Below are 22,858 nucleotides of genomic sequence, written 5' to 3'. Positions count from 1 at the left end.
CCTCTGTCTCCTGGGCTCAGCCCCTCCCCCAGCCCTCAACAAGGACCACTGCGGTCTCGGTGTAGGCAAGCCTGGCATCTGTCCCAGCATGAGGAGGAATTCTGCCAGGATCACGCAGCCTCCGCCTCCCCTGGGGAGAGAATGTGTGAAGCGCACAGGCCGTGGGGGCGCCAGCCTTCAAGGCCAGGCTCCTCTCGGTTCACACAGGCCCCGAGTCCCCAGGGTTTAATCTAGAGCGACCCGCTGCCCCATTTGCCCAGGATGGGTGTCGGGGTGTGGAGCCTTCCTTGCAAACCAGCACAAGCCTTTCTCCACCACCTGCCTCCAAGACACGAGCAAACACCTGCTGGTTCCACCACTCGGCCTTCTTCTTGGTGGTAGAAAAACAGCCGCTGGCCTGAGTCATATCCCCAGGTGTTGCCCGCACAGGGATAGAAAGAAACACGTTCTCTTAACAGGCGGCCAGTGGGCCCAACAGAGGGGAGCAGAGGAGGGACGCGGGGACACTTACTCTCCAAATGGTCCGTCTCCATGGCAACCAGAAAGGCCCACTGGTAGTAGCACCTGCCCTGCTGGGTGAGGGTCTGGCGGGTGCACAGGTGACCGGTCCACAGGAGCACCTGGGTAAAGTCCCGGCTGCATTCCCTGCTGGGCAGGCGCGAGAAGAGCCCAATGGCCTCCAGCAGGTAGTGCTGGGCCAGATTGCTGGCTCCAGCCTGCAGACACAGGGCGCCAAAATTGGCCAGGACCACAGCCTGGTTCCGGAGCTGGCCAAGGCCCCGAGCCAGGCGCAGGGCACGGTAATAGCCCTCGGCTGCCTCCTGGGTCCTGCCCATCCTTCTTAGGGCGATGGCCGCCATGTTGGCGATCACACCCTCCTGGTCCTCACTGGCCACAGCGGCATCTAGGACAGACTGCAGGATGTCCAAGGCCACCGGGTTCTGCCCGTGTAGCATGTACAACCAGGCAAGGGCCACCAGATGGTCCACGACTGGGCGGCCACCGGCCGAGGCGTCGGCTTCCACCGCGCGCGTCATGAAGGCGATGGCCTGCTCGTGCCGGGCGTATTGGCTGTGTAGCCAGGCCAGGCTGGCGTAGAGGAGGCCGTGCAGTGCCCGCTCTGTGCCCAAGGCCGGGGAGCCCAGCGCCCGCCTGAGGTGGTGGGCGATCTGGGGTGGGAGGCGGTGGGCCGCTGTCCTCTGGCCGTGCAGCTGGGTGGTGTTCTGCAGCACCAGGTCCACACTCCTCAGGGAGCTGGCCAGGGAGCCTGGGCTCTGCCAGGAGGCCACCTGGACACAGCTCAGCGCCAGGTGGGGCAGGCACTTCCGGCTATAGATGTCCGCCAGGCGCAGGTAGCAGTTGCTGAGCCACGGGCCCAGCGTGGCCCTTGAGTCCCTGTTCAGAAGCAGCAATCTCTCCAGGTAGGGCAGGGCCTCGTCTGGCTGCCTGAGGTGGGTGTGGTGCTTGGCCAGCAGGAAGCAGGCCCGGGCCTCGGCCTGCGGGCTCTGGCCCACGATGGCCCTCCGCAGCCCAAACCTCAGGAGCTCGGCCTCGGCCTCGGTGCTGCAGACGCAGCCGGGTGTCCCCAGGAGCAGGGCCGCGGCCTTGGGCACCACCTGCACGCACTTCTCCCTGTTCTTCTGTCTCAGGTACACCGTGGCCAGGTTGGCATACACAGCCACCGCCAGGAAGAGGTCCCCAAGGTGGCCCCCCAGGGCCCTCAGGGCCTCCTCGAGGTACACACGGGCCTGGGACAGCTTGAGCTTCCGGGCACACAGCCGTCCCAGTAGGAAGCAGATCCTGGCCAGGGCCATGTGGAGGCCAGCCCTCTTGGCCGTTCCCCGGGCCTGGGCCAGGCGCCCGGCCAGCGCGTCCTCATCGGTGAAGCTGCGGAACACGCTGCTCAGCCATGGTAACGAGATGTCGTACAGGCCCAGGAAGCGGGCCTCGAACCCGGGGGCGTTCAGCCACTGCAGCAGCGGCTCCAGGGCCTGTGGGTCGGCCCAGTCGTCCTCGGCGTCAGGGCAGCATGGGGGCTCCTCCGTGTCTGGTAAGCTCACACTGCTGGACACCTCCTGGAGCCCATAGGGCGCTGGCTCCTCGGGGAGCGTCTTACATTGTCCCAGAGCGTCCCTCACTGTCTGCAGGGGCTCACGCAGCACCGGGATCAGGCAAGGTGGAAGTGCTCCTACAAGGCATAGAAAGGCACGGTCAGGTTGGTGTCTGTGTGGGACTTCCCCTGACCTGTCCCCAGCTGCCGCGCCCCCAACCCCCCCACTAGCCTGCACCTGAGAGGCAGGCGTGGGGCACATCTATGTCTTCTGGGAGGATGCTCCTCTCACAGGGCAGCGCTGCGCCCCAGCAGCCCCTGAGCCGCTCCCTCTGCTCCTCTGAGAGCAGAGGGGGTATCTGCATCACAGCCCAGTGAGCGCTCGCAGACCCTCCGCCCTTAGAAAGAGCCACAGCCCGTTTCCTCTCAGCGTCACACTGGGACCAGGATGGTGGGTTTTGTCAGCACGTCGGGCTCTCCTGGGTGCTGACATCCTTAAAATCATCTGCAGCCCATCTGCACTACTGATCTACACTGGCTCAAAAGCCGCCACACAAAATGGGGAAAAGGGCGGGGGTGTGGCCCAGCATGCCTGAGACCTGGGGTTTGTCCCCAACCTCGAAAGAAAGGGCAAATCCCGCCAGGGTGTTGAGAGAAGCTGGGACCATCTTCTGCCCTCTCCACTGCAGGCAGGGACATCTCTTCCAGACATGTCTCCACCTTTAGCCTTTGGTGGCTGGGGAGTCTGAGGACTTCAGGAACCAAAGGATTAAGGACAAGCTGGGTCACCACCCCTGGCAGGACTGTGCCCTTGCACAGGGGCCGTAGCCAGAGCCAGCTCTGCGCGGAAGCAGACATTCCCTGCTGCAAAACACAGGCTTAAGGGGAAGTCATTTGGAAGGAAGGAATCAGGATGAAATGGCCTCTTGTGCCTAACATTCACATGTAAGTAGCATGTGCAAGGCAGTCTCTTTATTAGTCTGCAAAGCCTTGGAATAAGACAAAAATTAAACATGGTTTAGAGGTCAGCGTCTGACCTGATCACCCACCCCAGGCTGGCTCCCAGCTGCTCCCTGGGGAGGACCAGCAGGAGGGCGCTCCACCTCCGGATGGGAGAGCCCACAGGCCTCTGCTCAAGGACCTGGAGTGGGTACCGGAGGGAGGCCAGCCCTGCCAGCCCAAACCTCCCCTGCGTTCCAGGGAGAGCTTAGGTACACCTATCCCAGGGAATTTCTAAGCCCCCACCAAGAAGACCCCCTCGGGGGAGAGGCTGAGCCACAGAGGGGGATGGAGAGGGTCTCCCCAAGCTAGCCCTTGGGACTTGAATTGAGGGAGGGGCTTCTGCTCCAACAGTAAGCTCCAGACCCCACACCCTTGCTGACAGAGCAGCCTTATCCCTCTGAGGCCCCGCAGTGCTGGCTTCAGCTGTTCTGTGGGTCCTGCCAAGGGAGGCCAGAGCCAAGCCTGGGTTGGAGCTGAGAGAAGGATGCCCCTTCTTGGCTGGGGGCAGAGGACTAGCACAGTCCTCAGAAGAAGGGTGGGACCCCTGGGCTTTGCAGCTGCAGCGGGGTGGGTGGGTGCAGGGGGATTTTAGGTCTTCCTCGTCCAACTCCCTGCTGGCACCACAGAGGAGCTGCCTCCACGCCCCAACTCTGCCCGAGCCCTGCCTCTGACCACAGGACCCTCCTCAGCACCCACCTCCTTCCTCACGCCGCCCACTCTCGGCTTCTTCTAGTCGGTCTGGGAAGGAAGGGAAGAAGACAGTCACCAGCTCTAGCAGTGCGCCATGGTTCCGGGCCATGGCCCCCAGGCTCGACACAGGTTAGGAGCATCTGGTCACCAGCACTTGAGAGGGAGAAGCATGGCCTGGTCCGGCAACCAGGTCTCCCGGGGTCTGCACACTGGGGTGGGGCACAGCGGTCTGCCCTGGCCTGCCCATGCCCAGGCGGGACCCTATTCTCCTGCCCTTGGGGGCACATTGCTACTGAGGGTGCCCTTGACCTCTCCTGGGGAACAGGGCAGACAGTCACAGCAGCTCTGAGTCCCACAGACCCAGGAAGAATCCCACACCACTGCGCTCTCCAGCCCTCTGCACACCAGCCCCATATGCGCACCAGCCCATGTGCACACCAGCCTCTCACATACCAGCCTTCCATGCATACCAGCCCTGTGTGCACACCAGCCTTCCGTGTACCAGCCCTCTGCACACCAGCCCTCCTCATACACCAGCCTTCCACGTACCAGCCCTCTGCACACACCAGCCCTCTGCGCACCAGCCCTCCTAATACACCAGCCTTCCACGTACCAGCCCTCTGCACACACCAGCCCTCTGCGCACCAGCCCTCCTAATACACCAGCCTTCCACGTACCAGCCCTCTGTACACACCAGCCCTCTGCGCACCAGCCCCATGTGTGCACCAGCCTTCCTCACACACCAGCCTTCCGTGTACCAGCCCTCTGCACACACCAGCCCTCTGCGCACCAGCCCCAAGTGTGCACCAGCCTTCCTCACACACCAGCCTTCCGTGTACCAGCCCTCTGCACACACCAGCCCTCTGCGCACCAGCCCCAAGTGTGCACCAGCCTTCCTCACACACCAGCCTTCCGTGTACCAGCCCTCTGCACACACCAGCCCTCTGTGCACTGAGCCAGGGACTTCTTCAGCCTCTGTTTCTTCCTCCCCAAAATGGGCTCACACTCGCGGCTTGCTGAGTTGCCACAGAAACCAAATGAGCAAAAGAGCCATAACATGCTGTCTAGAGTGGAAAGTGCCGTGACCTATGACGTGCCAGAAAGGGCTGCGTGCAATGCCCAGCATACATGTATGTATTTAGAGGTACGTGTGCATGTATGTACGCCTGTGGTGTGTATGTACACAGAGGGGTGTGTTTAGGTGTGTGTACATGGGCATGTTCATTATGTCTGCATGGGGGCAGGTGCGTATGCAGGTATACACACACGTCTCTGTGTGGGTGTGTGCATGTGAGTGCGTGTGAACTGGGATGTGTGCTGGTGTGCTTTCTTATGTAGTGAGCGGCAGGTAGGACGGGGAAGAAGGTGCCTTTGCAGGTGGCAGCCAGCCCTGAGTTCTGCCTGACACTCCAGTGGCAGGTGGACCAGGCAGCCACATCTCGGGAAGGGAGAAAAGTGTCCCACAAGGTGAAACAGTGGCCAGGCCCCGAGCGGGACCCCACTTGGGCTGGCCAAGCCAGGGCCAGGCCCGAGCTCCCCTGTGCTTGTGGGGGCCTGAGGGCGCCCATGCATCTCAGGCTGGGGCCTGGGACGGGTGGACGAAAGGCTTTCCACTGATCAGCCCTCAGCAGCAGGGGCCTCAGGACCACCTTCTCGCACCCTGATCCTCTCCCTTCTCTGTGCCTGACTTGCCTCCCATGCACCTGGAGGCCAGAGAGGCATCTGTCTGCTGGCCTTGCGGAGCCCAGAGGCCAGCACTCAGAAGGGGAGAGGAAGGCTGGGATAGGTGGAGGGAGCTGGGAGCATCTGACCCTCTATAGACTGGGTGATAAGACAGAAATGCAGCCTGGTGGGCAGAGCCAGGCCATCTCACAGCGCCAGCCTGTCATGGCCCAGGCACCCCGGTTGCAAAGCCCTTTAGCCCAGTCTCTGTCCTCCCAGGTAACCCGCTGGGGGACACAGCCTTGAGCCGAGATCCCCAAAACCAGCGGGGCACCCAGCACGGCTCTCCACCTACCCAAGCTGTGCACGGTGCAGACGTCTGTGCCTGTGGTCCTGCTCAGTAAGCACCTGGCTTCCTCCTCGGAGAAGTGCCCCTCGCTGCCAAGGAATGCCCTTTCTTCCTCACCGAGGAACATCGCGCTCTCCAAGCTGGGAAGATCAAGGGATTTGCCTACAATTATTTGCTCTCAAAGTGTTCAATAAAACACAGGAAGCCAGTGCCCTGGCCCCAAACCCCGGCCCAGATGGGCCCCGCAGGCTGCCAGGCTGAAACCAAGTTGTTTATCTGAACTGGGGGAGCTCAGGAAGGAGAGAAAGGCCAAGTCTCCACGCAGGCCATCTTTAGAGGCAGGATACGGAGGTTGCTTTGACCGCCACAGAGCGGGATGACAGGCATGGGCCACCGTGCCCGGCTGATTTTGTCTTTCGACAAAATATTTCACAATAAGATCTATTCCTGCTGCCTTGTTTAACAGACAGTTCCCACACATCTCCTGTCTGTGTGAGAGCGCTCATGCCTTGATTCGTGCGATTGAGCTGTTTATGGGCGCCGACATACTGGCTTTGGGAGCCGCATACTGCAGTTTACGGGTGAAGGAGGGTCATGTTTGCGACTTATTCTCAAAGGATCTAGGAAAAAATGGGAGTAAAAGAGAGAATGGATAAGGCACATGTTGCAACAGCTAACACTTGGGCAATCTCGGTGTGAGGCAAGCAGGAATTTTAATGCCCTTCCTGCAACTTTTCTGTGAGTTGGAAATTATGTAAAAACAAAGTAAGGGGGAAAAAAAGGCTGAGCTGTTCCTTAAACAACAGGAAGAAAACACTGGGTCGGGGATAGGCAAGATACCAGGGACTGCGTGTGGAGCGAGCGAGGAGCGTGTTCAGGGCTCTGCAGCTGTAAACAGGATGGCAGCCCGCTCCGTTATCTCTCTGCGTCAGGAAAGGGAAGTGAGCGGGCGTCCTGGTGCGCCTGCGATTCCTGAACGTGGAGTCTGAGTTGGAGGGTCACAGGTTTGAGACCAGCCTCAATGACTCACACCCTGAGACAGGAGAATAAAAAATCCCAGCATTTTGGAGGCTGAGACAGGAGGATCAAGGTTTGTGGGCAGCCACAGCTACTTAGTGAGGCCTTTTGCAACTAAGGGAGACCTTGTTTCAAAATTAAGAATAAAAAATAGGGCTGGGGGTGTGGCTTGGAGGTAGAATATCCCTGGGTTCTATCCCCACTGCTGCAAAAGAAGTAAGTAAGTAAATAATTAAAAAAAAAAAAAAAGGCCAGGAGGGGGAAGCTTAGAGGCAGAAAGCCCCAGGGTTCAATCCTCAGTACTGCACACACACACACACACACACACACACACACACACACACGGGAAAGCACCCCCTGCAGCAATTCCAGCTCTGACCCTTGTAAGTTAGAAACGTGTTTAAGTCACGTGGGCTCTGACATCTGTGGGAAGTTGTGGTCTCCCCTGGAGATTGCAGGTATTATTGAGACCAAGGCTCCCCAAAGAGTGTTCGAGGGAACCCCGCCGAGCTAAGAAAAGGATTCTGGAGGCCAAGTAGTGTGGGAAACACAGGAAAAATAAAAGCTTTGGCTTCCCTGTGTCCTGCTAGAGCTGGGGGTCCCTGGGGGCCACCCACAAAGGGGGATGGCAGACTATGCCCGTCTCCTCTGAGTGTGATGGGGTCTGTGCCGGAGTGGGGGGGACACACTTGTGGAAACGCCGGCCTAGCTGCTGTCAGCCCCACCCCGGCCGCCTGCCGCCTGGGTGCGGAGCTCCAGCCAGGAACCAATGCAGGGCGACGGTGTTCAAGCCGCATCTGAGGTGTGGACGGTGAGGTGCTGTCTGTCCAGCGCTCACCCCAGGATGGGGCCACCAAGCACATGTGTCTCGGTGTGGCAGGTGAGACCCTCAGAGGAGGGGCGGACGCACACCACCATGTCCTCCGCCGTGACTGAGGTCTGCCAGAGGAAGGCCAAGTCCAGGGACGGAGCTTGGTGCAAGCGTGGGCTCGTGGTGTGCACGGACCACACCTCAAATACCCCGCCATTGCCCGGGCTGGCAGCAGTAACATGTAAGGGGGCCCTTCCCTGGGAGTCTCCAGCTGAGGAAGGGGGCCAGGCAGGTCATGGGCAGGGGCCAGGGCGACACAGGCAAAGAACAGGGCCAGCAAGAGTGTCCCCATGGAGGAGGGAGCTGTTACAGACAGGTCTCAGGACCAGTGAGGACCAAGGGCCTCCTGGGGCCCGGGAGCGAGCCGGCCCGCACCGCCGGGCTCTGCGCAAGCCAATGGCAAGCAATGGCCTTGGAGAGCCGGGTCACGGGCCTGGGTAGCGAGGACCTTGAAGGTTGGCTCAGAAGCCTCCACGGAGGGGGTCACGCGGGGCCCAAGAGGAACGGCGTCCCTCCAGAGGCACACCCAGCCCGGACCTTGGAAGGTGGCGTGCTGGGGAATAAGGTCTTTGCAGGCGTTATTAGTAGAGGGGAGACCAGGCTGGAGTGGTGTGAGCCCCCTGCGCTAGGACGAGTGTCCTCATAAGAGGATACAGGCTCAGATGCACCGGGGGTGCAGAGGCGGGGTGAGGGATGCAGCCACGAGCCTGGGACACTGCCAGGCTGGAGAGGTGGAAGCCCGTCCCCAGGCCTGCAAGGGAGCGCCGGCAGGCTACACCTTGCTCGGCCTCTGGCCAGGCTGAGCGGTATGGTCTGGAGAGGCCCCCGCCCCACCCACGTCAATAGCATCACATCTCAGAGAACACCTCCTGGCAGCATCCAGAGGAAGCAGGGGAGGGCTCTCATGGAAGGCTGAGGGGGAAAGCGTGGGAGCCGTCTAGGGCAGCAGCCGTGTCCCTGGGAAGCTGGGTGGTCAGTGGCAGGGTCCCCCGCGGAGTGGTGCGATCGGGTTCAGAAAACGGGGTGGGGGTGGGGGTCTCAGCCACTCACTCAGATACTGAGCCCGGTATGCTGACGAGACTGGTCTGCACGAAGCCCACCTGGCCTGAGGCCATGTGGCGGCCCACGCACCAGGGCAGGCCGGGCACCTGGGCACCGAGGATCTCGATGAGGTCGCCGGCGTGGAAGGACATCTCTTCAGGCCCAGAGCCCTCGAAATCTGCCACTGCTGAGGCTGTGCCAAGTCCTACGGGAAGGAGACCGTGCCATCTGTGTGAGGCCCAGGGCAGACGGGCCGGCCCTCAGCTCAGCGGGCGCCTGGCCGGCCAGTCCACGTCCTACCTGCCGGGGGGTTGAAGGGAAGCTTGGTCCCTGTGATGTGACCGCTGGACACCCAGGTGGTCCTTAGAGGGTGTGTGTGTGTGTAGGGGGTCCTGGGGATGGAGCCCAAGAGAGGCCTATCACTGAGTTATACCCCCAGACCTTTTTATTTCTGATTTTTGAGACAGGGTCTCTTTAAGTTGCTTAAGCTGACCTTGAATTGTGATTCTCCTGCTTCCGCCTTCCAAGTCACTGAGATGGCAGGTGTGTACCCGTGTACCTGGCAGAGGGGGCTATTTTATCCCTACTCTAACCATGGGCAGCTATGGCTCAGAGATGCCAACTAGTTCCGTGGTAGCCATGAGCTCCCAAGGCCCGGGCTGCGCCCCTCTGCAGCTGTGGACCTGCATCCCTCCTGCCCCAGAGGGACTATGCCCACCAGCACCGCAGGAAGCCATCCAGACACTAGCTGGCTCCCAGCCAGGCCAGGGGCTGGGCGGCGGCTTTTCACAGAGAAGAACCAGTCAAGGCGAGACTTAGGCCCCTGTCCACACACCTGACAGGTGCGGCTGAGCCTGGCCGCCTCGCCCAGGGCTCCAGAGTGTACGGTTCCAGGAAGAGGGTGAGGAACTGCGGGGTCTGTGAAGCTATGTCCCGGCCTCCTGGGGACAGAGACAGGGCCCCACTGGGCTTCCTGAGTGCTGTGAAGCTTGGGTCAGCCTTCTCTGGGCCTCTGGAGACGCGGGGGATTCTAGCTTCCTCCGCTAGCTCAGGGAGGGTTCGGGGCAAGCTTACTAAGTTCTAGGATGCTGGTACCCACCAACTCTCCCTGGGGAGAAAGACCAATGGAAACGCTTACCCATCACAGGGCTGTCAGGCACCATGGGTCCACCCATGGAGTCGTCGACGGGGTCCCTGGGCGCCCTCAGGGCCCACCTAGAGCGGGGAGGGGTCTGTGTCATGGGCGGCAGGCAGACAGTACACCGATCCCGCCAGCCCTGCAGACCCCGGCCTTCCTGAGGGGCGGCGCTCCCCCACGAGGGGCTTTGTCCCTAACGGGGTCTCATGCCGCCTGAACACCTGGGCACAGTGCCGTACGAGGGTCTCCAGCCCGGCTGCAGGGACCCGGATTCCAGCCCTGGCTCTACCGGCCCCTCACCAGGCGGCCTGGGCAAACTTGCTCTCTCTGGGCCTTGCTCCGTTGGCTGGACGGCTGGCGGTCTCTCCTCGCTCTGACATCCCAGGCCCTGACACAACACGGTCTAGGAGCAGGCTGCCTCCCTGACCACGTCTCCTGAGGACATAGCCGGCCGCAGCACACAGGAGGGGTTCTCAGAGGAACTCCTCTGGTCTCCGTAAGGAGGGACATTGAGTTACTGCCTGCTATTCTCCCAACACTGTCAATGAGGAGATCAAGTGTTACTTGTTGCTCTGGCTGCTAGGAAGCTCAAATTTATGTTCCACGTCCGGCGAGTGAGCAGCTTAAGTGTTACCTGTCCTCATGCCCCCGGCTTTACCTGCCCTCACTTTCATTTGTGCAGATTTTTCTTTGTCTCCTTCCCGTGTGCACACACATCCGGAATCCCCCTCGCAAGCTTTCAGAGTGAGTAACGAGACGGCCTGCTGCACACTCCGGTGCCTCCAGGCTCAGAACGGCCCTGCCCATCCTGCAGGAGTAGCTGAGGCCCAGAGAGGGGAGCTGACTCACCAGGGCCATGCAGCAGGGAGCAGAAGGGCCAGGCCCCATCTGCCTGGGCTCACCCCGCCCCGCCCACCCACGGGCCTGCAGGCGGGCCAGGCCCAGGACAAGCAGAGTCGGTACCTACTGATGGAACGGAGCCAAGGGCTCTGGGGAGGCCATCTCTGCACCCTCCTCGGAGGATGCGCTGGGTCTGGGGGCCGAGAAGTCCGCGTCCAGGGCCACGTCCCCCTGGGGGGCCCCAGAAGCCCGCTTGAGGGGCTGGAGGCTTTTCTCTGCACCCTGGGGGCCATTCATCAGGCTCACTTGGCGGTCAGGACACAGGACAAAGAAGGGCCCTTCCAAGAGACAGCGGTGGTCACGGGGGGAGGACCACCACCATGCCCACAGCCCCAGCAGCACGGTGGGAGCCCACTCCAGGGCCTCCGCCCTGGCCACCAGCTGCCCCAGGCTCTGAGGAGCCAGGCTGGGGGCCAGGCCCGGCGTGGGGTGCCACCTTGTGAGGCTGGCTGGGCCTCAGACTCTGGCGGGGCCTCAGTTTCCCCACCCATGCTATTAGAGGCCAGACATGGGATCCGCAGGGCCCTTTCTGCTTGAGCTGCACCGAGGCTGGGGGCAGAGGCAGAGGCCACTCCCTGCCCCATGGGAGGCCACGGTGGCCCGAGCACGGAGGCCATGGGCGGTGCCAGGCAAACTCTTCATACCTCCCAGACGCCGCACCTCAGGGTTGGCAGGGTCTGCATGACCCGTGAGGGCACCTGGGGAGTTAGCGCCAGGTCGTCAACAGCCCAGTCTGGACAGTCCCTCCGACCCCCAGTGCCACCCACCCCTGTGCACTGGCATCCCGGGCCTGCAGATCCAGCCGAGGCCCATCCGCCACGCCGTACCCACCTTCCTGCAGCAGCAGGCTGTGGTGCGTCAGCCGCAGGGTGTCCTCGTCCACCTGCACGCAGATGGCCGCCTCCTCCTCCTCACCGGGCCACAGCAGCCAAAAGGCTTGGTCCACCAGCAGGTTTTCCAAGCAGTGATGTGTAAAACCTAGAAGCCAGGCCTGTCACCCACCAGGACTCGGGATCGGCAGGGAGCCACCGGGCCCTGGAATAAGCCACACCCTGTACGGGCCAAGCCCAGGGAGGTCTCCGAGGACAGCTGCCTGCACCCAGCTCACCTGTGGCCCTTGGATCTGACCGCCCGGCTGCCAGTGGTCAGCCCAGCCCCTCCCTCCCCATACTGCTAGGACACGGTCAAGTTATACAGCCTCCATATTCCCACATGTAATTATCCTGGAGATTATCCTGGTCATAGGGTACCGGCCGCTGATAAGATGGATATGAGGCTCATCTGAATCCCAGGACTTGGGAGGCTGAGACAGGAGGATCGCGGGTTCAAGGCCAGCCTTCAGTAACTTAGGGAGACCCTGAAAGCTCTAGACCCGGCTCTACCAACTAGGACATCTGTTTCTGCTTACAGCAAGCCAGTGCCTCATCCTTGGGGTACTAGGTGAAGCACCCCAATTTGGGGGAGCGAGCCCTTGCTAACCACAGCAACACCAGCACGTGGTCCTGTCTCGCTCCATTCTCAAGGCCAGGAGAAGGGGAGCGAATCCTTCTGTCACACTGAGCATGTGTGGCCCTTAGAGAACAGGGCCAGAGAGGCCGCAGGCTCTGGACACCACAGTTGCCTGGCTGGTGCCCGGAGAGATGGCCACAGTCAAGCTGGCCGGACAGGGAAGGGGTCTCCTCCTAGGAGGCGGGTCAGCCTGGCCAACTGACCCCACCCACCACAGGGTGGACTCCGCCTTGTCCACGGGCTGAGAGATGGTCACCAAGATTCTTTTTTTTTTTTTTTGCGGTAGTGGGGATGGAACCCAGGGACATTCTACCACTGAGCTACACCCCCAGCTCTATTTTTATTCTTTATTTTGAAACAGGGCCTCACTGAGTTGCAAAGGGCCTGAGTAGCTGAGGCTGTCTGCGAACAGCGATCCTCCAGTCTCAGCCTCCCAAATGGTGGGATTACAAGTGTGCACCACCACACCCAACTACCAGGATTCATTTCTCTCTCTTTCTTTCTTTCTTTCTTTCTTTCTTTCTTTCTTTCTTTCTTTCTTTCTTTCCTGCCTTCCTTCCTTCCTTTCTTCCTTCTTCTTTTCTTTCTCTTTCCTCTCTCTTTCTTTTTTTTTGTGGTACTGGGGATGAAACCCAGGGGCATTCTACCTCCAAGTTATACCCTGAGCCCTAATTTTTATTCTTTATTTTGAAACAAGGTATCACTGAGTTGCAAAGGGCCTCACTAAATAACTGAGGCTGTCCACCAACCGTGATTCTCCTGTCTCAGCCTCCCAAATTCTGTAATTAAAAGCATGCGCCACCACGCCAGGATTCTTATCCTCTGGTGTCCTCAGCCCTCAACTCAGGAGCGGCAGAAGATCCCACCAAGATGGGCGTGGTGGCGCACACTTGTAATCCCAGCATCTGGGAGGCTGAGACAGGAGGATTGCAGTTCAGTTACTGACAGCCTCAGTTACTTAATGAGGCCCTTTGCAACTCAGTGAGACCCTGTTTCAAAATAAAGAATAAAAAATAGGGCTGGGGGTGTAGTTCAGAGGTAGAATGCCCCTGGGGGCCATCCCCAGTACCAGAAGAAAAAATAAAATCCCACAAGAGGCAGCCAGGCTCCAAGTCCTCAGCTCCAGGGAGAGCCAGGAAGCTAAGGGGGCGCCACTGGATCAAGGTTGACTCTACAGGCGTCCTGGCCGTTCCTCCCAGGTGTGGCAACGAGAAATCATGGAATAGCATAGGAAGGTCACTGCGGGCTCAGCCCGGCTGTTCTTGTGACAACGGCCCTGCCCACCCAGGCCCGCGTGGGCCAGGCCCCCGGGATAAGGCGGCCTCTGTTCTTCCTGCGTTTCAGGAGACGCGCTGTTGAAGCGGCCCATTCTACAGCACCGGTCGTTAACACGAGGTACCGGGTGCTCAGCCTCCCCCAAGAGGAGCGCCGTGGCTGTCCCTGGCAGGCGGCTGCTCACCAAGGGCGTGGTAGGTGGAAAACTTCCAGATTTCCTCCAAAGTCTTAAATGTCACCAGGATCCGATCCTGGTCGCTGTGGATGGACAACAGCCTGGCTGACAGCTCCTGAAGAGAAAGACACTGAGATCAGTAATGCTCCTGGCGGCCTTGGGTGTCTGGGCGCCAGAAGAAGAGAACTGTACTGCAGAGGCACCTGCAGCGTGGCCCTGGCGGGGACCGGAAGGGAGGAGGAGGCTCCTCTTCAGCTGCAGCCGGCGCCTCTTCCCACTCAGGAGCCGGCTAGGGCTCCTGGTCCCCAGGGGACGAGGCCCAAGCTCCTCCCTGGGCTTCCTGTGGCCTCCCCCGGCCACCACATCTGCCCCCGCACACCAGCAGGTCCATTAGCACCCATCACCCAAGGGACCACCCTCCTCTCCCTTCTGGGTCGGCAGCGCCCACTCAGGCGCCGCAATCCTGCACCTCCTGCTCTCATCGCCAGGAAGTGGGGCCTGTTTCTTACCCTGGGCTGACTCTGCAGGTGGTGCCGAGACGCAAGGCCACAGCAGCGGGGAGCCCTCCTCCCTCGCCCCCGCCAAGCAGAGCCTGCTAGCAGAGTGGTTACTGCACGTGGGGGCTCTGCTGGCTACTTGGAGTGTGCATTTTTTTATTTTTTTGTGGTACTGGGGGGTGGAACCCAGGGGCATTCTACCTCCACACCCCCAGCCCTATTTTTTATTCTTTATTTTGAAACAGGGTTTCACTGAGTTGCAAAGGGCCTCACTAAGTAGCTGAGGCTGTCCTCGAACCACGGTCCTCCTGTCTCAGCCTCCCCAATGCTGGGATTACAAGCGTGCCTACCACGCCCGGCTTTGGAGTGTGTATTTGCTGAACCCTCACGTCCTCAGCTGTGAGGATGTTATTCCAAGCATCTTTGATGTAAGGCTGAGGAGTATGCCTACATCTAGGCGAGGGGCATCGGCCGAAGTCAGGCCGGCGCGACCCCGAGTCTGCGGTAACAGCCTGGATCTCTGCCTTGGACCAGGCGCTGGGCCCAGCTAACCCTCCTCTGACTTTCCTAGGGCCTCCCTCCTCGGTCCCTGATTTCCAGCATGGTGCCCCCACCTCGCTCCCCACGCTCCCTTGGCCCCCGGGAGCCGACTCACCCCCAGCACGCGGGCCACCTCCCGGCTGTCATTCTCCAGCAGGCGCAGCCGGCCGCGCAGGGCCTGTTGCAGGCCGGGGTCTGGCAGCCCGCTTCTCCTCCGCACGGCCAGCAGCTGCAGGGTGAGGTCTGGGGGGACAGGCACGCTCAGCAGCTGCTGGCCCCGGCAGGGTCCGTGCGTGCTCCCTCCCACCAATCTCCAACCCACGAGGCGATGCCGAGGATGGGCCGGCCTTCTGGGGATCCTCAGAGTGGGAGGTTAAACCCTGAGGATGACGTGAGCCACTGTAAAGACCCGGCAGGCCTTTATCTCCCCAGCCTGTCCTCCGTGTCCGCCCGGCAGAGGACGGGGGCTCTGGGCAGTTGGCTGTCTCTCTGTGCTAGTCCTACGAGGACGGGGCAGTGGCTTCTGTTCCACCAAGCCAGCCCAGGCGACCATTCACAGGTGGCCAGGTCCCCATGTCCTCAGCCTGGGCCCTCCCCTCGGCCCCACCTGCAGCCCGCAGGCACCCCCTAGGGATCCTAGACAGCCCCCCCATCCTGGCTCCGCCCAATGCTCCCTCCTCTCCAGAAGGGACCTGTCCGCCCTCCCTCTGTCACACACCCCAGCCCCCCATATAGTCCCACTGTCCCCATGCTCAGCCTGTCCCCAGGGCCAGACAGGGGCCCAGGAATCCTGTTGTCTGGGTCACTCAGCAGCCAGTGCCCTCTGTCCCTGGTCTTCAGCCCCAGGGGAAGCAGAGTCCAGGGCCTCCCTAAGCCCCCAGAAACAGAAGCTCTGTGCTAGGGATGGGCGTCTGCCTTCAGCGGGCCCCTCCCCAGCCCCACTGTGATGTGGAGGCGGGAAGTCTGAGGTCAGCAGAGGAGCCTGGGTCAGGTGGCCACAGGGGTCAGGATGCTTGTGATATACTTTGGACGAGTGTCCCCCAAAGGCCCATGTGTTGAAGGCTTCGTCCCCGGCCTGCGGTGCTACTGGGAGCCATGGAACCTTCAGGAGGCGGGGCTTAGTGGGAGCTTTTAGGTCATTGGCCGTGTGTCTTTAAGGGGACTGTAAGACCCCTGCCTCTTCTTCTTTCTCTTTCGATTCTTGACCACAAGGCGAGCAGTTTTCTGCCTCCATAGGCTCAAAAGCAATGGGCTCAAAACCAGGGCTGAAACCTCCGAAACGGTGAGTCAAAAAAAAACTCTCCCTTTATACGCCTGTTGTCTCAGGTGACTTGTTGCAGTGATGGAACACTGACACACTGCAGGTTGACGCGGGCACAGGGCAGGCCTAGGGTGCTCACCTGTGGGATAGGCCGCCGTCTGGCCCGGGGGCGTCCCAGCAGCCGGCCCAGCGACGTCAGGGGAAGCCGCCTCTGCAGCGCCGCAGGTTCCTACAGTTGGGGGAGGGGACAAGACTCTAAACACTCCAGATCCCTGGAAGCAAGGAGGCAGTCGGGACCTACCCATTTCCATCTCGTGCTGCCCTCCTCCAGCCTCTCAGAAGCCCAGGGAGGACGCCCCGGGCGTTTCCCTTTGCGCCATGACAAGCTGCCTGTGCTCAGCAACATGAACAGCACAAACGTGTTGTCTTGTCACTCTGGAACTCAGCATGGAGCTGGGTGTGGTGCCATGTGCTTACTTGGGAGGCTGAGATAGGAGGATCGAAGGTTTGAGGACAGCCTCTGCCTCAGCTACTTAGTGAGGCCGTCTGCAATTTTGTGAGACACTGTTTCAAAATAAAGAAAAAAACAGGGCTGGGGATGTAGCTCCCAGCCCCACCCTCCATCCCCGCTCAGACTTTTGTCTTTTGTCTCTCATAGAGGCCCTTGAGGCTACCCAAGGGTCCGCTGGCAATCCAGAAGCTTCTCCCATCTCAAACCCTTAGCTTAGTCCCAGAATCAAAGAATCCGGATGAAGCTGGGCACGTAGGCCCGCACCTGTCATCCCAGTACTTGGGAGGCTGAGACAGGAGGGTTACATGTTCAAAGCCAGCCTCCAAGTCGGGAGACAGCCAGGCACCTCCAGCTGGGCTCACAGGTTCATTCTGACACCAAGCCCCGAGGAGGAAGCACCGGGCAGTGTGGTCAAGAGCCGCCGCCCGCAGCGCTGGAGGGCAGGGCGCATCCTGACCTCCTGCTCTCAGACTCCAGGCCCTCCCCGCCGGGCAGCTCTGCTATGCTGCTCTGGCCGAGCCTGTCAAGATTTCCCAGCCTCTGCCCCTGGGCCAGGGCAGTACCAGCCCCTTTCCTCCCCCGCCCCCAGGCACCCTCTGGGGGTGGGGGCTCCAAAGGCCCAGGCCCACCCCAGCCCTCCAGCGTGCCCTTCCTGGCAGAACCGCTTCCCTGTGAGTCTGCGCTGTGGAGGCCACCTGTCCCTCCCCATCCCGAGCCCACAGGAAGGACGGTAGGAAGAGCTCCGGTGCTCAGCGCCCGCTGTGTTGGGCCTGGACCAGGAGACACAGAGGAGGCGCTGTCTCCATTGTCCCGCCCATTCCTTCATCGACCACGCAGCTAACCCCGCAGCACTGCCGGTGCAGCCCCGGAGCCCAGGGCAGCTGAGCAGGCAGGGCAGTTAGGTAGAGAGCCAGGTGGGAGGCCGGGAGGAGGGGCGGGCACGCCTTGGAATGCGCCCCTTCCCTCTCCTCCCTGCCAGGGCCCGCGCGTGATGCAGGAGGGCGTCCTGGGCATCCGCAAGGCTGCCAGGCAGATGTCCAGCTGGGGAGAACAAGGCCCCAGGCAAACACGAAAAAATATGAGCGGAAGCCGGGCGGGGTGGAGCACGCTTGCAATCCCAGTGATTGGGAGGCTGGGACAGGAGGATCGCAGGCTTGTGGTCAGCCTCAGCTACTTAGTGAGGCCCCTCTGCAACTTGGTGAGGCCCTTTGTCAAAATAAAGGATAAAAAAAATAGGTCTGAAGAGAAACCAGAGTATATGCAAAATAACGAGGACCTCAAGAAAAGAACTGAAAATAAAAAGAAAAGGAAAGAATGTAAGATTGCTGGAAGAATCAGAATTAGCATAGAAACCCAGAGCAAGGAATTGTCTGAAAGTTAGTTTTCCTTGTCATCATGGGCTGGATGTAGAATGTCCTCTGAGGAGCTCATGTATTAATGTTCAGAGTTGATATAATTAAGTCATAAAGGTTGTAATCTCATCAGTGGATGGATCCACTATAAGAGACTTACTGAGTGGTAATCCAGCAGATGGGCCGTGGATAGAGGAAGCAGATTCCCAGGAGTGTGGCATGGGAACCATGCTTGTGTCTTTGAATCTCCTGGCTTATTCTCTTGCTTCCAGTCCCCATGATGTGAAAGAAGACCCCTTGTTTTCTTCCTTTCTCTGCCTCCCCCCATGCCGTGAGCTCCACAAACATGGCTTGACATGGATTCAACTTCTGAAATCTCCAGAACTCTGAGCAAATAAATATTTCTTCTTTAAAAAAAAAAAAAATTAGGTCTGGGAGCCAGGCATGGTGGCACACACTTATAATCCCCGCGCTTGGGAGGCGGAGAAAGGAGGATCGCGCAGGTTCGAAGCCAGCCTCGCTGGCTTAAGAGACTCTGTTTCCAAATAAAAAGATATATTTAAAAAATAGTTCTGGGAGTGTAGCCCGGAGGCAGAAGGGTTTCCAGGAACCCCAGTACCACCAAAAAAAAAAAAAAAAAAAAAAAAATTAGGGCTGGGGATATAGCTCAGAAGCAGAATGTCCCTGGGTTCCATCCCCAGTCTCACACACACACACACACACACACACACACACACACACACGCACACACGCACACACGCACACACGCACACATGCACACACGCACACACACACCATTTGAATCGCTCTCCCAGATGCAGCCCGTCCTGGCTGCCCGCCACAGCCCCCTTGCTCTCTACCTGGTAGTCAGGTAGAGGAGCCCCTGCCCAGCCCACAGAAACTGACGACAGTCCTGGCTCAGCCACTGGCCCCCACGCGGCCTGGCCAGGCCGTCTCCAGTCTGGCCTTTATTTGGCCCGAGTGGCCAGGGGCACGGCCCCAAATGGCCCCAAGCTCGGTGTATGAGAACAAGACTACAGCGCCGGCCGGGAGTCCACGGTGTTTCCAGGACAGTCTAGGGAGGTGTCGGCGGCCTTCAGGCCCCTCCCGCCTCCCGGCCTGCTCCTTCTCACAGGCACATCCCGGAAAAAGGATCGTGGTCGCGAGAACGACTCGCGGGGCCTGACTCTTCTCTCAGACCCACGCGGGAAGGAGAAGCAGCGGGTGTAGACATCACTGCTGCATGACAGTGGACTGGATGGGCGGGACTGACCTCAGAGCCGCACTCACCTCGGCCGATGATCGCCCCAGCATCCTCCTGGCCGCCGGGCGAGCTCAGGGCCACGCTGCGGACCTTGTCACCGCTGGCACAGCTCCCCGAGGGAGCCGCGGGCCCCCACCCCATCGCCGCGGGCTGCTCAGCGGTCACCTCACTGGGGCGCTTCATGACCGCAACCGTCAGCTCCAAGGGCTCGACATGTCCGGCTTCTGCGGAGAGAAGGGCGGTGGTGTCAGGAGAGAGGCCTCTCCAGGGAGGCTCGGCCGGAACCAGCGGGGCTGCTGGGGCAGGGTTGGGAGTCAAGAGGAGAGAAGGCTGAACTTGCGGAGGGGCCTGGCACCTCTGACGGCTTGCCCACAGCAGGTGGCCCTGGCATGATGGCGTGCAGTGGTTGATCCATGGCATGGGGTGAGTGATGCAGCCCCTCCGCCTCTGCCCACCTCTCTCACCTCCAGCACCACACCAGCCTCGTGGGCCCCTCACATGTGCTGTGCTCCCCACTACCACAGGGCCTTTGCACAAGCTTGCTTCTGCCCACATGCCCCCCCTTGCCCAGGGGATCCCTGCATATCCTCTTGGAGATTCACACTGTCTACTCCCCAACTCAGCTAAAGCCCCCAAAAAGGACCCCGTCACAGCTACAAGCCAACATGGACAGGAGTGCCACCCTTCCCCACGGGGTGGAAGTCCTTAGGGCAGGTGAGGCCCCCTCTTGCATGCCCCAGGATGTCAGGAGGGGAAGGAGCAGGAGGGGAGCATGAGCTGGCTGTGTCCCGCTCTTTCCCAGGGTCACAGGGCTGTTCACAATAGGCAGCGCCCTGGGGTCAGCTGCTTGGTCACCCCTCAGAGGACAAAAGATGTCAAGCGCCCTTTTCACCATCGAAGGTAAGCTGCGCGGCCCAGGCAAAGCTGTGGAGCAGGGCGCAGACCCCAGCTGCAGCGGCGGGGATGGGGCGGGCGACTCATGCCCTGCTCACTCGAGGAAGGCGGGGAGGGTGTGGTTCCCAGCGCCCCAGCCCAGGAACCTGGCCAGGCCTGGCCACTCGCAGGAAGTCCTCGCACAGAGGCGGGTGGGGGGGGGGTGCGGCGCAGCACACCGCTGGCCCCTTGGTGCAGGCAGAAGTAGGAGACGCCTCCGCCAGCCCGTCCTCTCTCTTAGCAGGTGGAGGGGAACTGAACACCCCATGGCAGCCTCAAAGAATGCTGGGGCCAGCAGCATGGGGCTTGAGCACTGAGGTGGTGCCCGTGGGGGCCCAGACAGCTGCACTCCTGGGACGGTCCCAAGAGCTATGGTCACAAGAACCCCCAACCCTATCCTCTGCCTCCACCCTGTCCCAAGCACAGAACTCAGCGGAGGTGGCTGAGGCTGGGGTCCAGGACCTAGGACATGGCTGTGGCAGATGAGACAAGATGCCAGGGCAGAAGCCCTCAGGGGCAGAGAGGTGGCACCAAAGTCTTTATCTAGGACCCCCAGGGAGGGTGTTCTAGACGCCTGAGAGTTTGTTCCAGGATCTGCAGAAGGTATTGGAGAAGCCAAGCACAACCGTGCTCACCTGGAATCCCAGACAGGTGGGGGGCTGAGACAGGAAGATGGCAGGTTCCAGATAAGGTGTGACCTTAACTGGAGATGAAATACAAAGGCCTGGGGGTGTAGCTCAGTGCCAGAGCTTCTCAGAGTCAGTCTGGAGAAGCACAAAGATGATTAGCTGGGTGTGGCGGCGCATACTTGTAATCCCAGCATTCGGAAGGTGGAGACTGGAGGATTGCGATTCTCGGACATCCTCAGATACTTAGGCCCTTTGCAACTTAGTGAGACCCTGTTTCAAAAATAAAAAGACTAAAAAAAAAAAAAAATAGGGCTGGGGGTGTAGCTTGGAGGTACAATGCCCCTGGTTCCATCTCTGGTACCACACACACACACACACACACACACACACACACACACACAGATGTTTAAAAATGTCCTACTAGGGGTGTGGGGCTTATCTTCCCCAGCTCATATCTTCATCACCCAGGAGCAGCTGAGGCCCCTGGGTGCTCACAGGCCCGCCCCTCCCCCGCCGTCCTCAGCCCCTGGCTCAAGAAACACACAGGCTGTGGTGCTGGGCGAGGTGGACAGTGCTGGCCACGGGGCGGTCTCAGGACGAGACACAAGCTCCAGAGAACCCTAAACACATGTGCTGTCAACCTCTCCACCTGCGGGGGCCTCGGCCTGGTCACTTCAATTACGCCCTGCAGATACCTGCAAGGAAGGCCACTCCCCATTTTACAGATAGGGAAACTGAGGCTGTGGGGTGAGGCAAACACACTCCCGTAACAGAAGACACAAGGTGGTGGCTGGCTCTCCACCCACAGTCAGGCACCAAGAACCGGTCCCCTAGCTGTGGAGACAGCAGAGGGGGATGAGACAGGGAAGTCTCCCCGGAGGGGCCTCAGCCTGGGATAGCCAGGGGCCCCCAAGGCTTGCAGAAGCCCCGAAGTTGTGCAGGGGCCTCAGCGAGCACCCGCCGGCCCACCTGACTGAGTGGCTACATCCCCCATCCCTGAGAGGTGGGAAGGGGCCTGGGGTGGGCGGATCCCTGGCACCCTGCAGACAGCCCCTTCCACCCCAGGCTCACTCCAAAGAACCACACAGAGCTGCCGACCACCAGGCCCTGTGATGGAATCCATGGAATTCTCACAGCGTGTGTCACCTGACTACCCGCCAGGACAAGTCCTGGCCTCTGCGCCCCTGACCTTCCACGCTTGGTCACGCCTGAGGGGCTCCTCTGCGTCCTCCAGGCTGAGCTCAGAGTCCAGTCCCGGCCTTGGACTTTGCCTCCTTTCTCCCGCCCCCACTCTGCCAAGTGGCCATGCTGGTCCCAGGGTCAAGGACGCCCACTGCCTGGCCGGGGTCTGCGAGGACCAGGAAGCGCTGGCCCGCGAGGCCGGCTGTCTGATCATCTTCCTGTCTGAAGCCCGCGGAGGTGACTCTGCAGAGCTTTAGACCTCAGCCTCTTCAAGCACAGACGTCCTGGTTTAGGGTCTGTGGTGCCGAGCGCCTGTCCCTGCCGGGGCCCTGGCCTTCTCTGCCGCTTTCTCCTCCGAGAGCCAATGTCCCACCTGAGGCCGGGCAGGTGGCCAGGATACCTGCCGCCCTTCCCACACCCTCCTCGCTCGAGGAGGGGTCCCCGGCCCCCCAGGCTTGGCACAGGGACAGTTTCCTGAGAAAAGGGAAGACTCCCCAGTGCAGGGAGTTTCCCTCCTGCTGGCTGAGGAACCAGAGGCTGGGCTCCTGCTCAGAGCCCTCTCTCCAGGAGGAAGTGAGCTCGTCTCTGTGGGACAGTCCCCTCCCCTGCCGCCCCAAGAGCAGCCTCCCTGGGCCAGCCAGGCCCCGGGCCTCCAGCTCCCACCCACCACAGCCGAAGCCGCAGCCCAGGCCAAGCCCCAAGTGGGTGTTTGCCGAGCTTGGGCGACCACCTAACAGTCTGCAGAGACCAGCTTTCCAGAGAACACTCCACAGCTCAGTTAATCCACCCAGAAGTCGAGAATGAAAACACCCATCTCACAGGGAGGCTGGGCGGTTCAAACAGATGGTTCTCTGGTTTACAGCTGGTGGTTAATAAATGCGGGCCGAAGCCAGGTGTGGTGGCTCATGCCTGTAATCCCAGTACTCGGGAAGCTGACACAGGAGAATCGCAGTTTCAAGGCCAGCCTCTGCAACCGGTTTCCAAATAAAAAATAAAATAGGCTGAGGTGT

General features: G+C 60.4%; 1 protein-coding gene across 1 annotated transcript in view; it reads right to left on the bottom strand.

The window, feature by feature from the left end:
* SH3TC1 (SH3 domain and tetratricopeptide repeats 1) overlaps positions 1-19,519 on the bottom strand; it is a gene marked incomplete at both ends in the record, with an annotated part of 30,138 nt that extends 10,619 nt beyond the window's left edge. The window contains 12 exons of the mRNA XM_080697288.1: positions 512-2,188; positions 3,749-3,790; positions 5,760-5,893; positions 8,692-8,887; positions 9,821-9,897; positions 10,788-10,998; positions 11,552-11,698; positions 13,689-13,794; positions 14,832-14,959; positions 16,117-16,206; positions 19,131-19,328; positions 19,441-19,519. Of these exons, the coding sequence (XP_080553414.1) occupies positions 512-2,188; positions 3,749-3,790; positions 5,760-5,893; positions 8,692-8,887; positions 9,821-9,897; positions 10,788-10,998; positions 11,552-11,698; positions 13,689-13,794; positions 14,832-14,959; positions 16,117-16,206; positions 19,131-19,328; positions 19,441-19,519 (3,085 nt within the window). The remainder of the gene's footprint in view (positions 1-511; positions 2,189-3,748; positions 3,791-5,759; positions 5,894-8,691; positions 8,888-9,820; positions 9,898-10,787; positions 10,999-11,551; positions 11,699-13,688; positions 13,795-14,831; positions 14,960-16,116; positions 16,207-19,130; positions 19,329-19,440) is intronic.
* Positions 19,520-22,858: the final 3,339 nt, after the last annotated feature.

The sequence above is a fragment of the Muscardinus avellanarius genome (genome assembly GCF_963383645.1).
Source record: "Muscardinus avellanarius genome assembly, chromosome: 6".
Taxonomy (NCBI): Eukaryota; Metazoa; Chordata; class Mammalia; order Rodentia; family Gliridae; genus Muscardinus; species Muscardinus avellanarius.
Note: the sequence above shows the minus strand (reverse complement) of the source record. Positions and strands in the feature narration are given on the sequence as shown.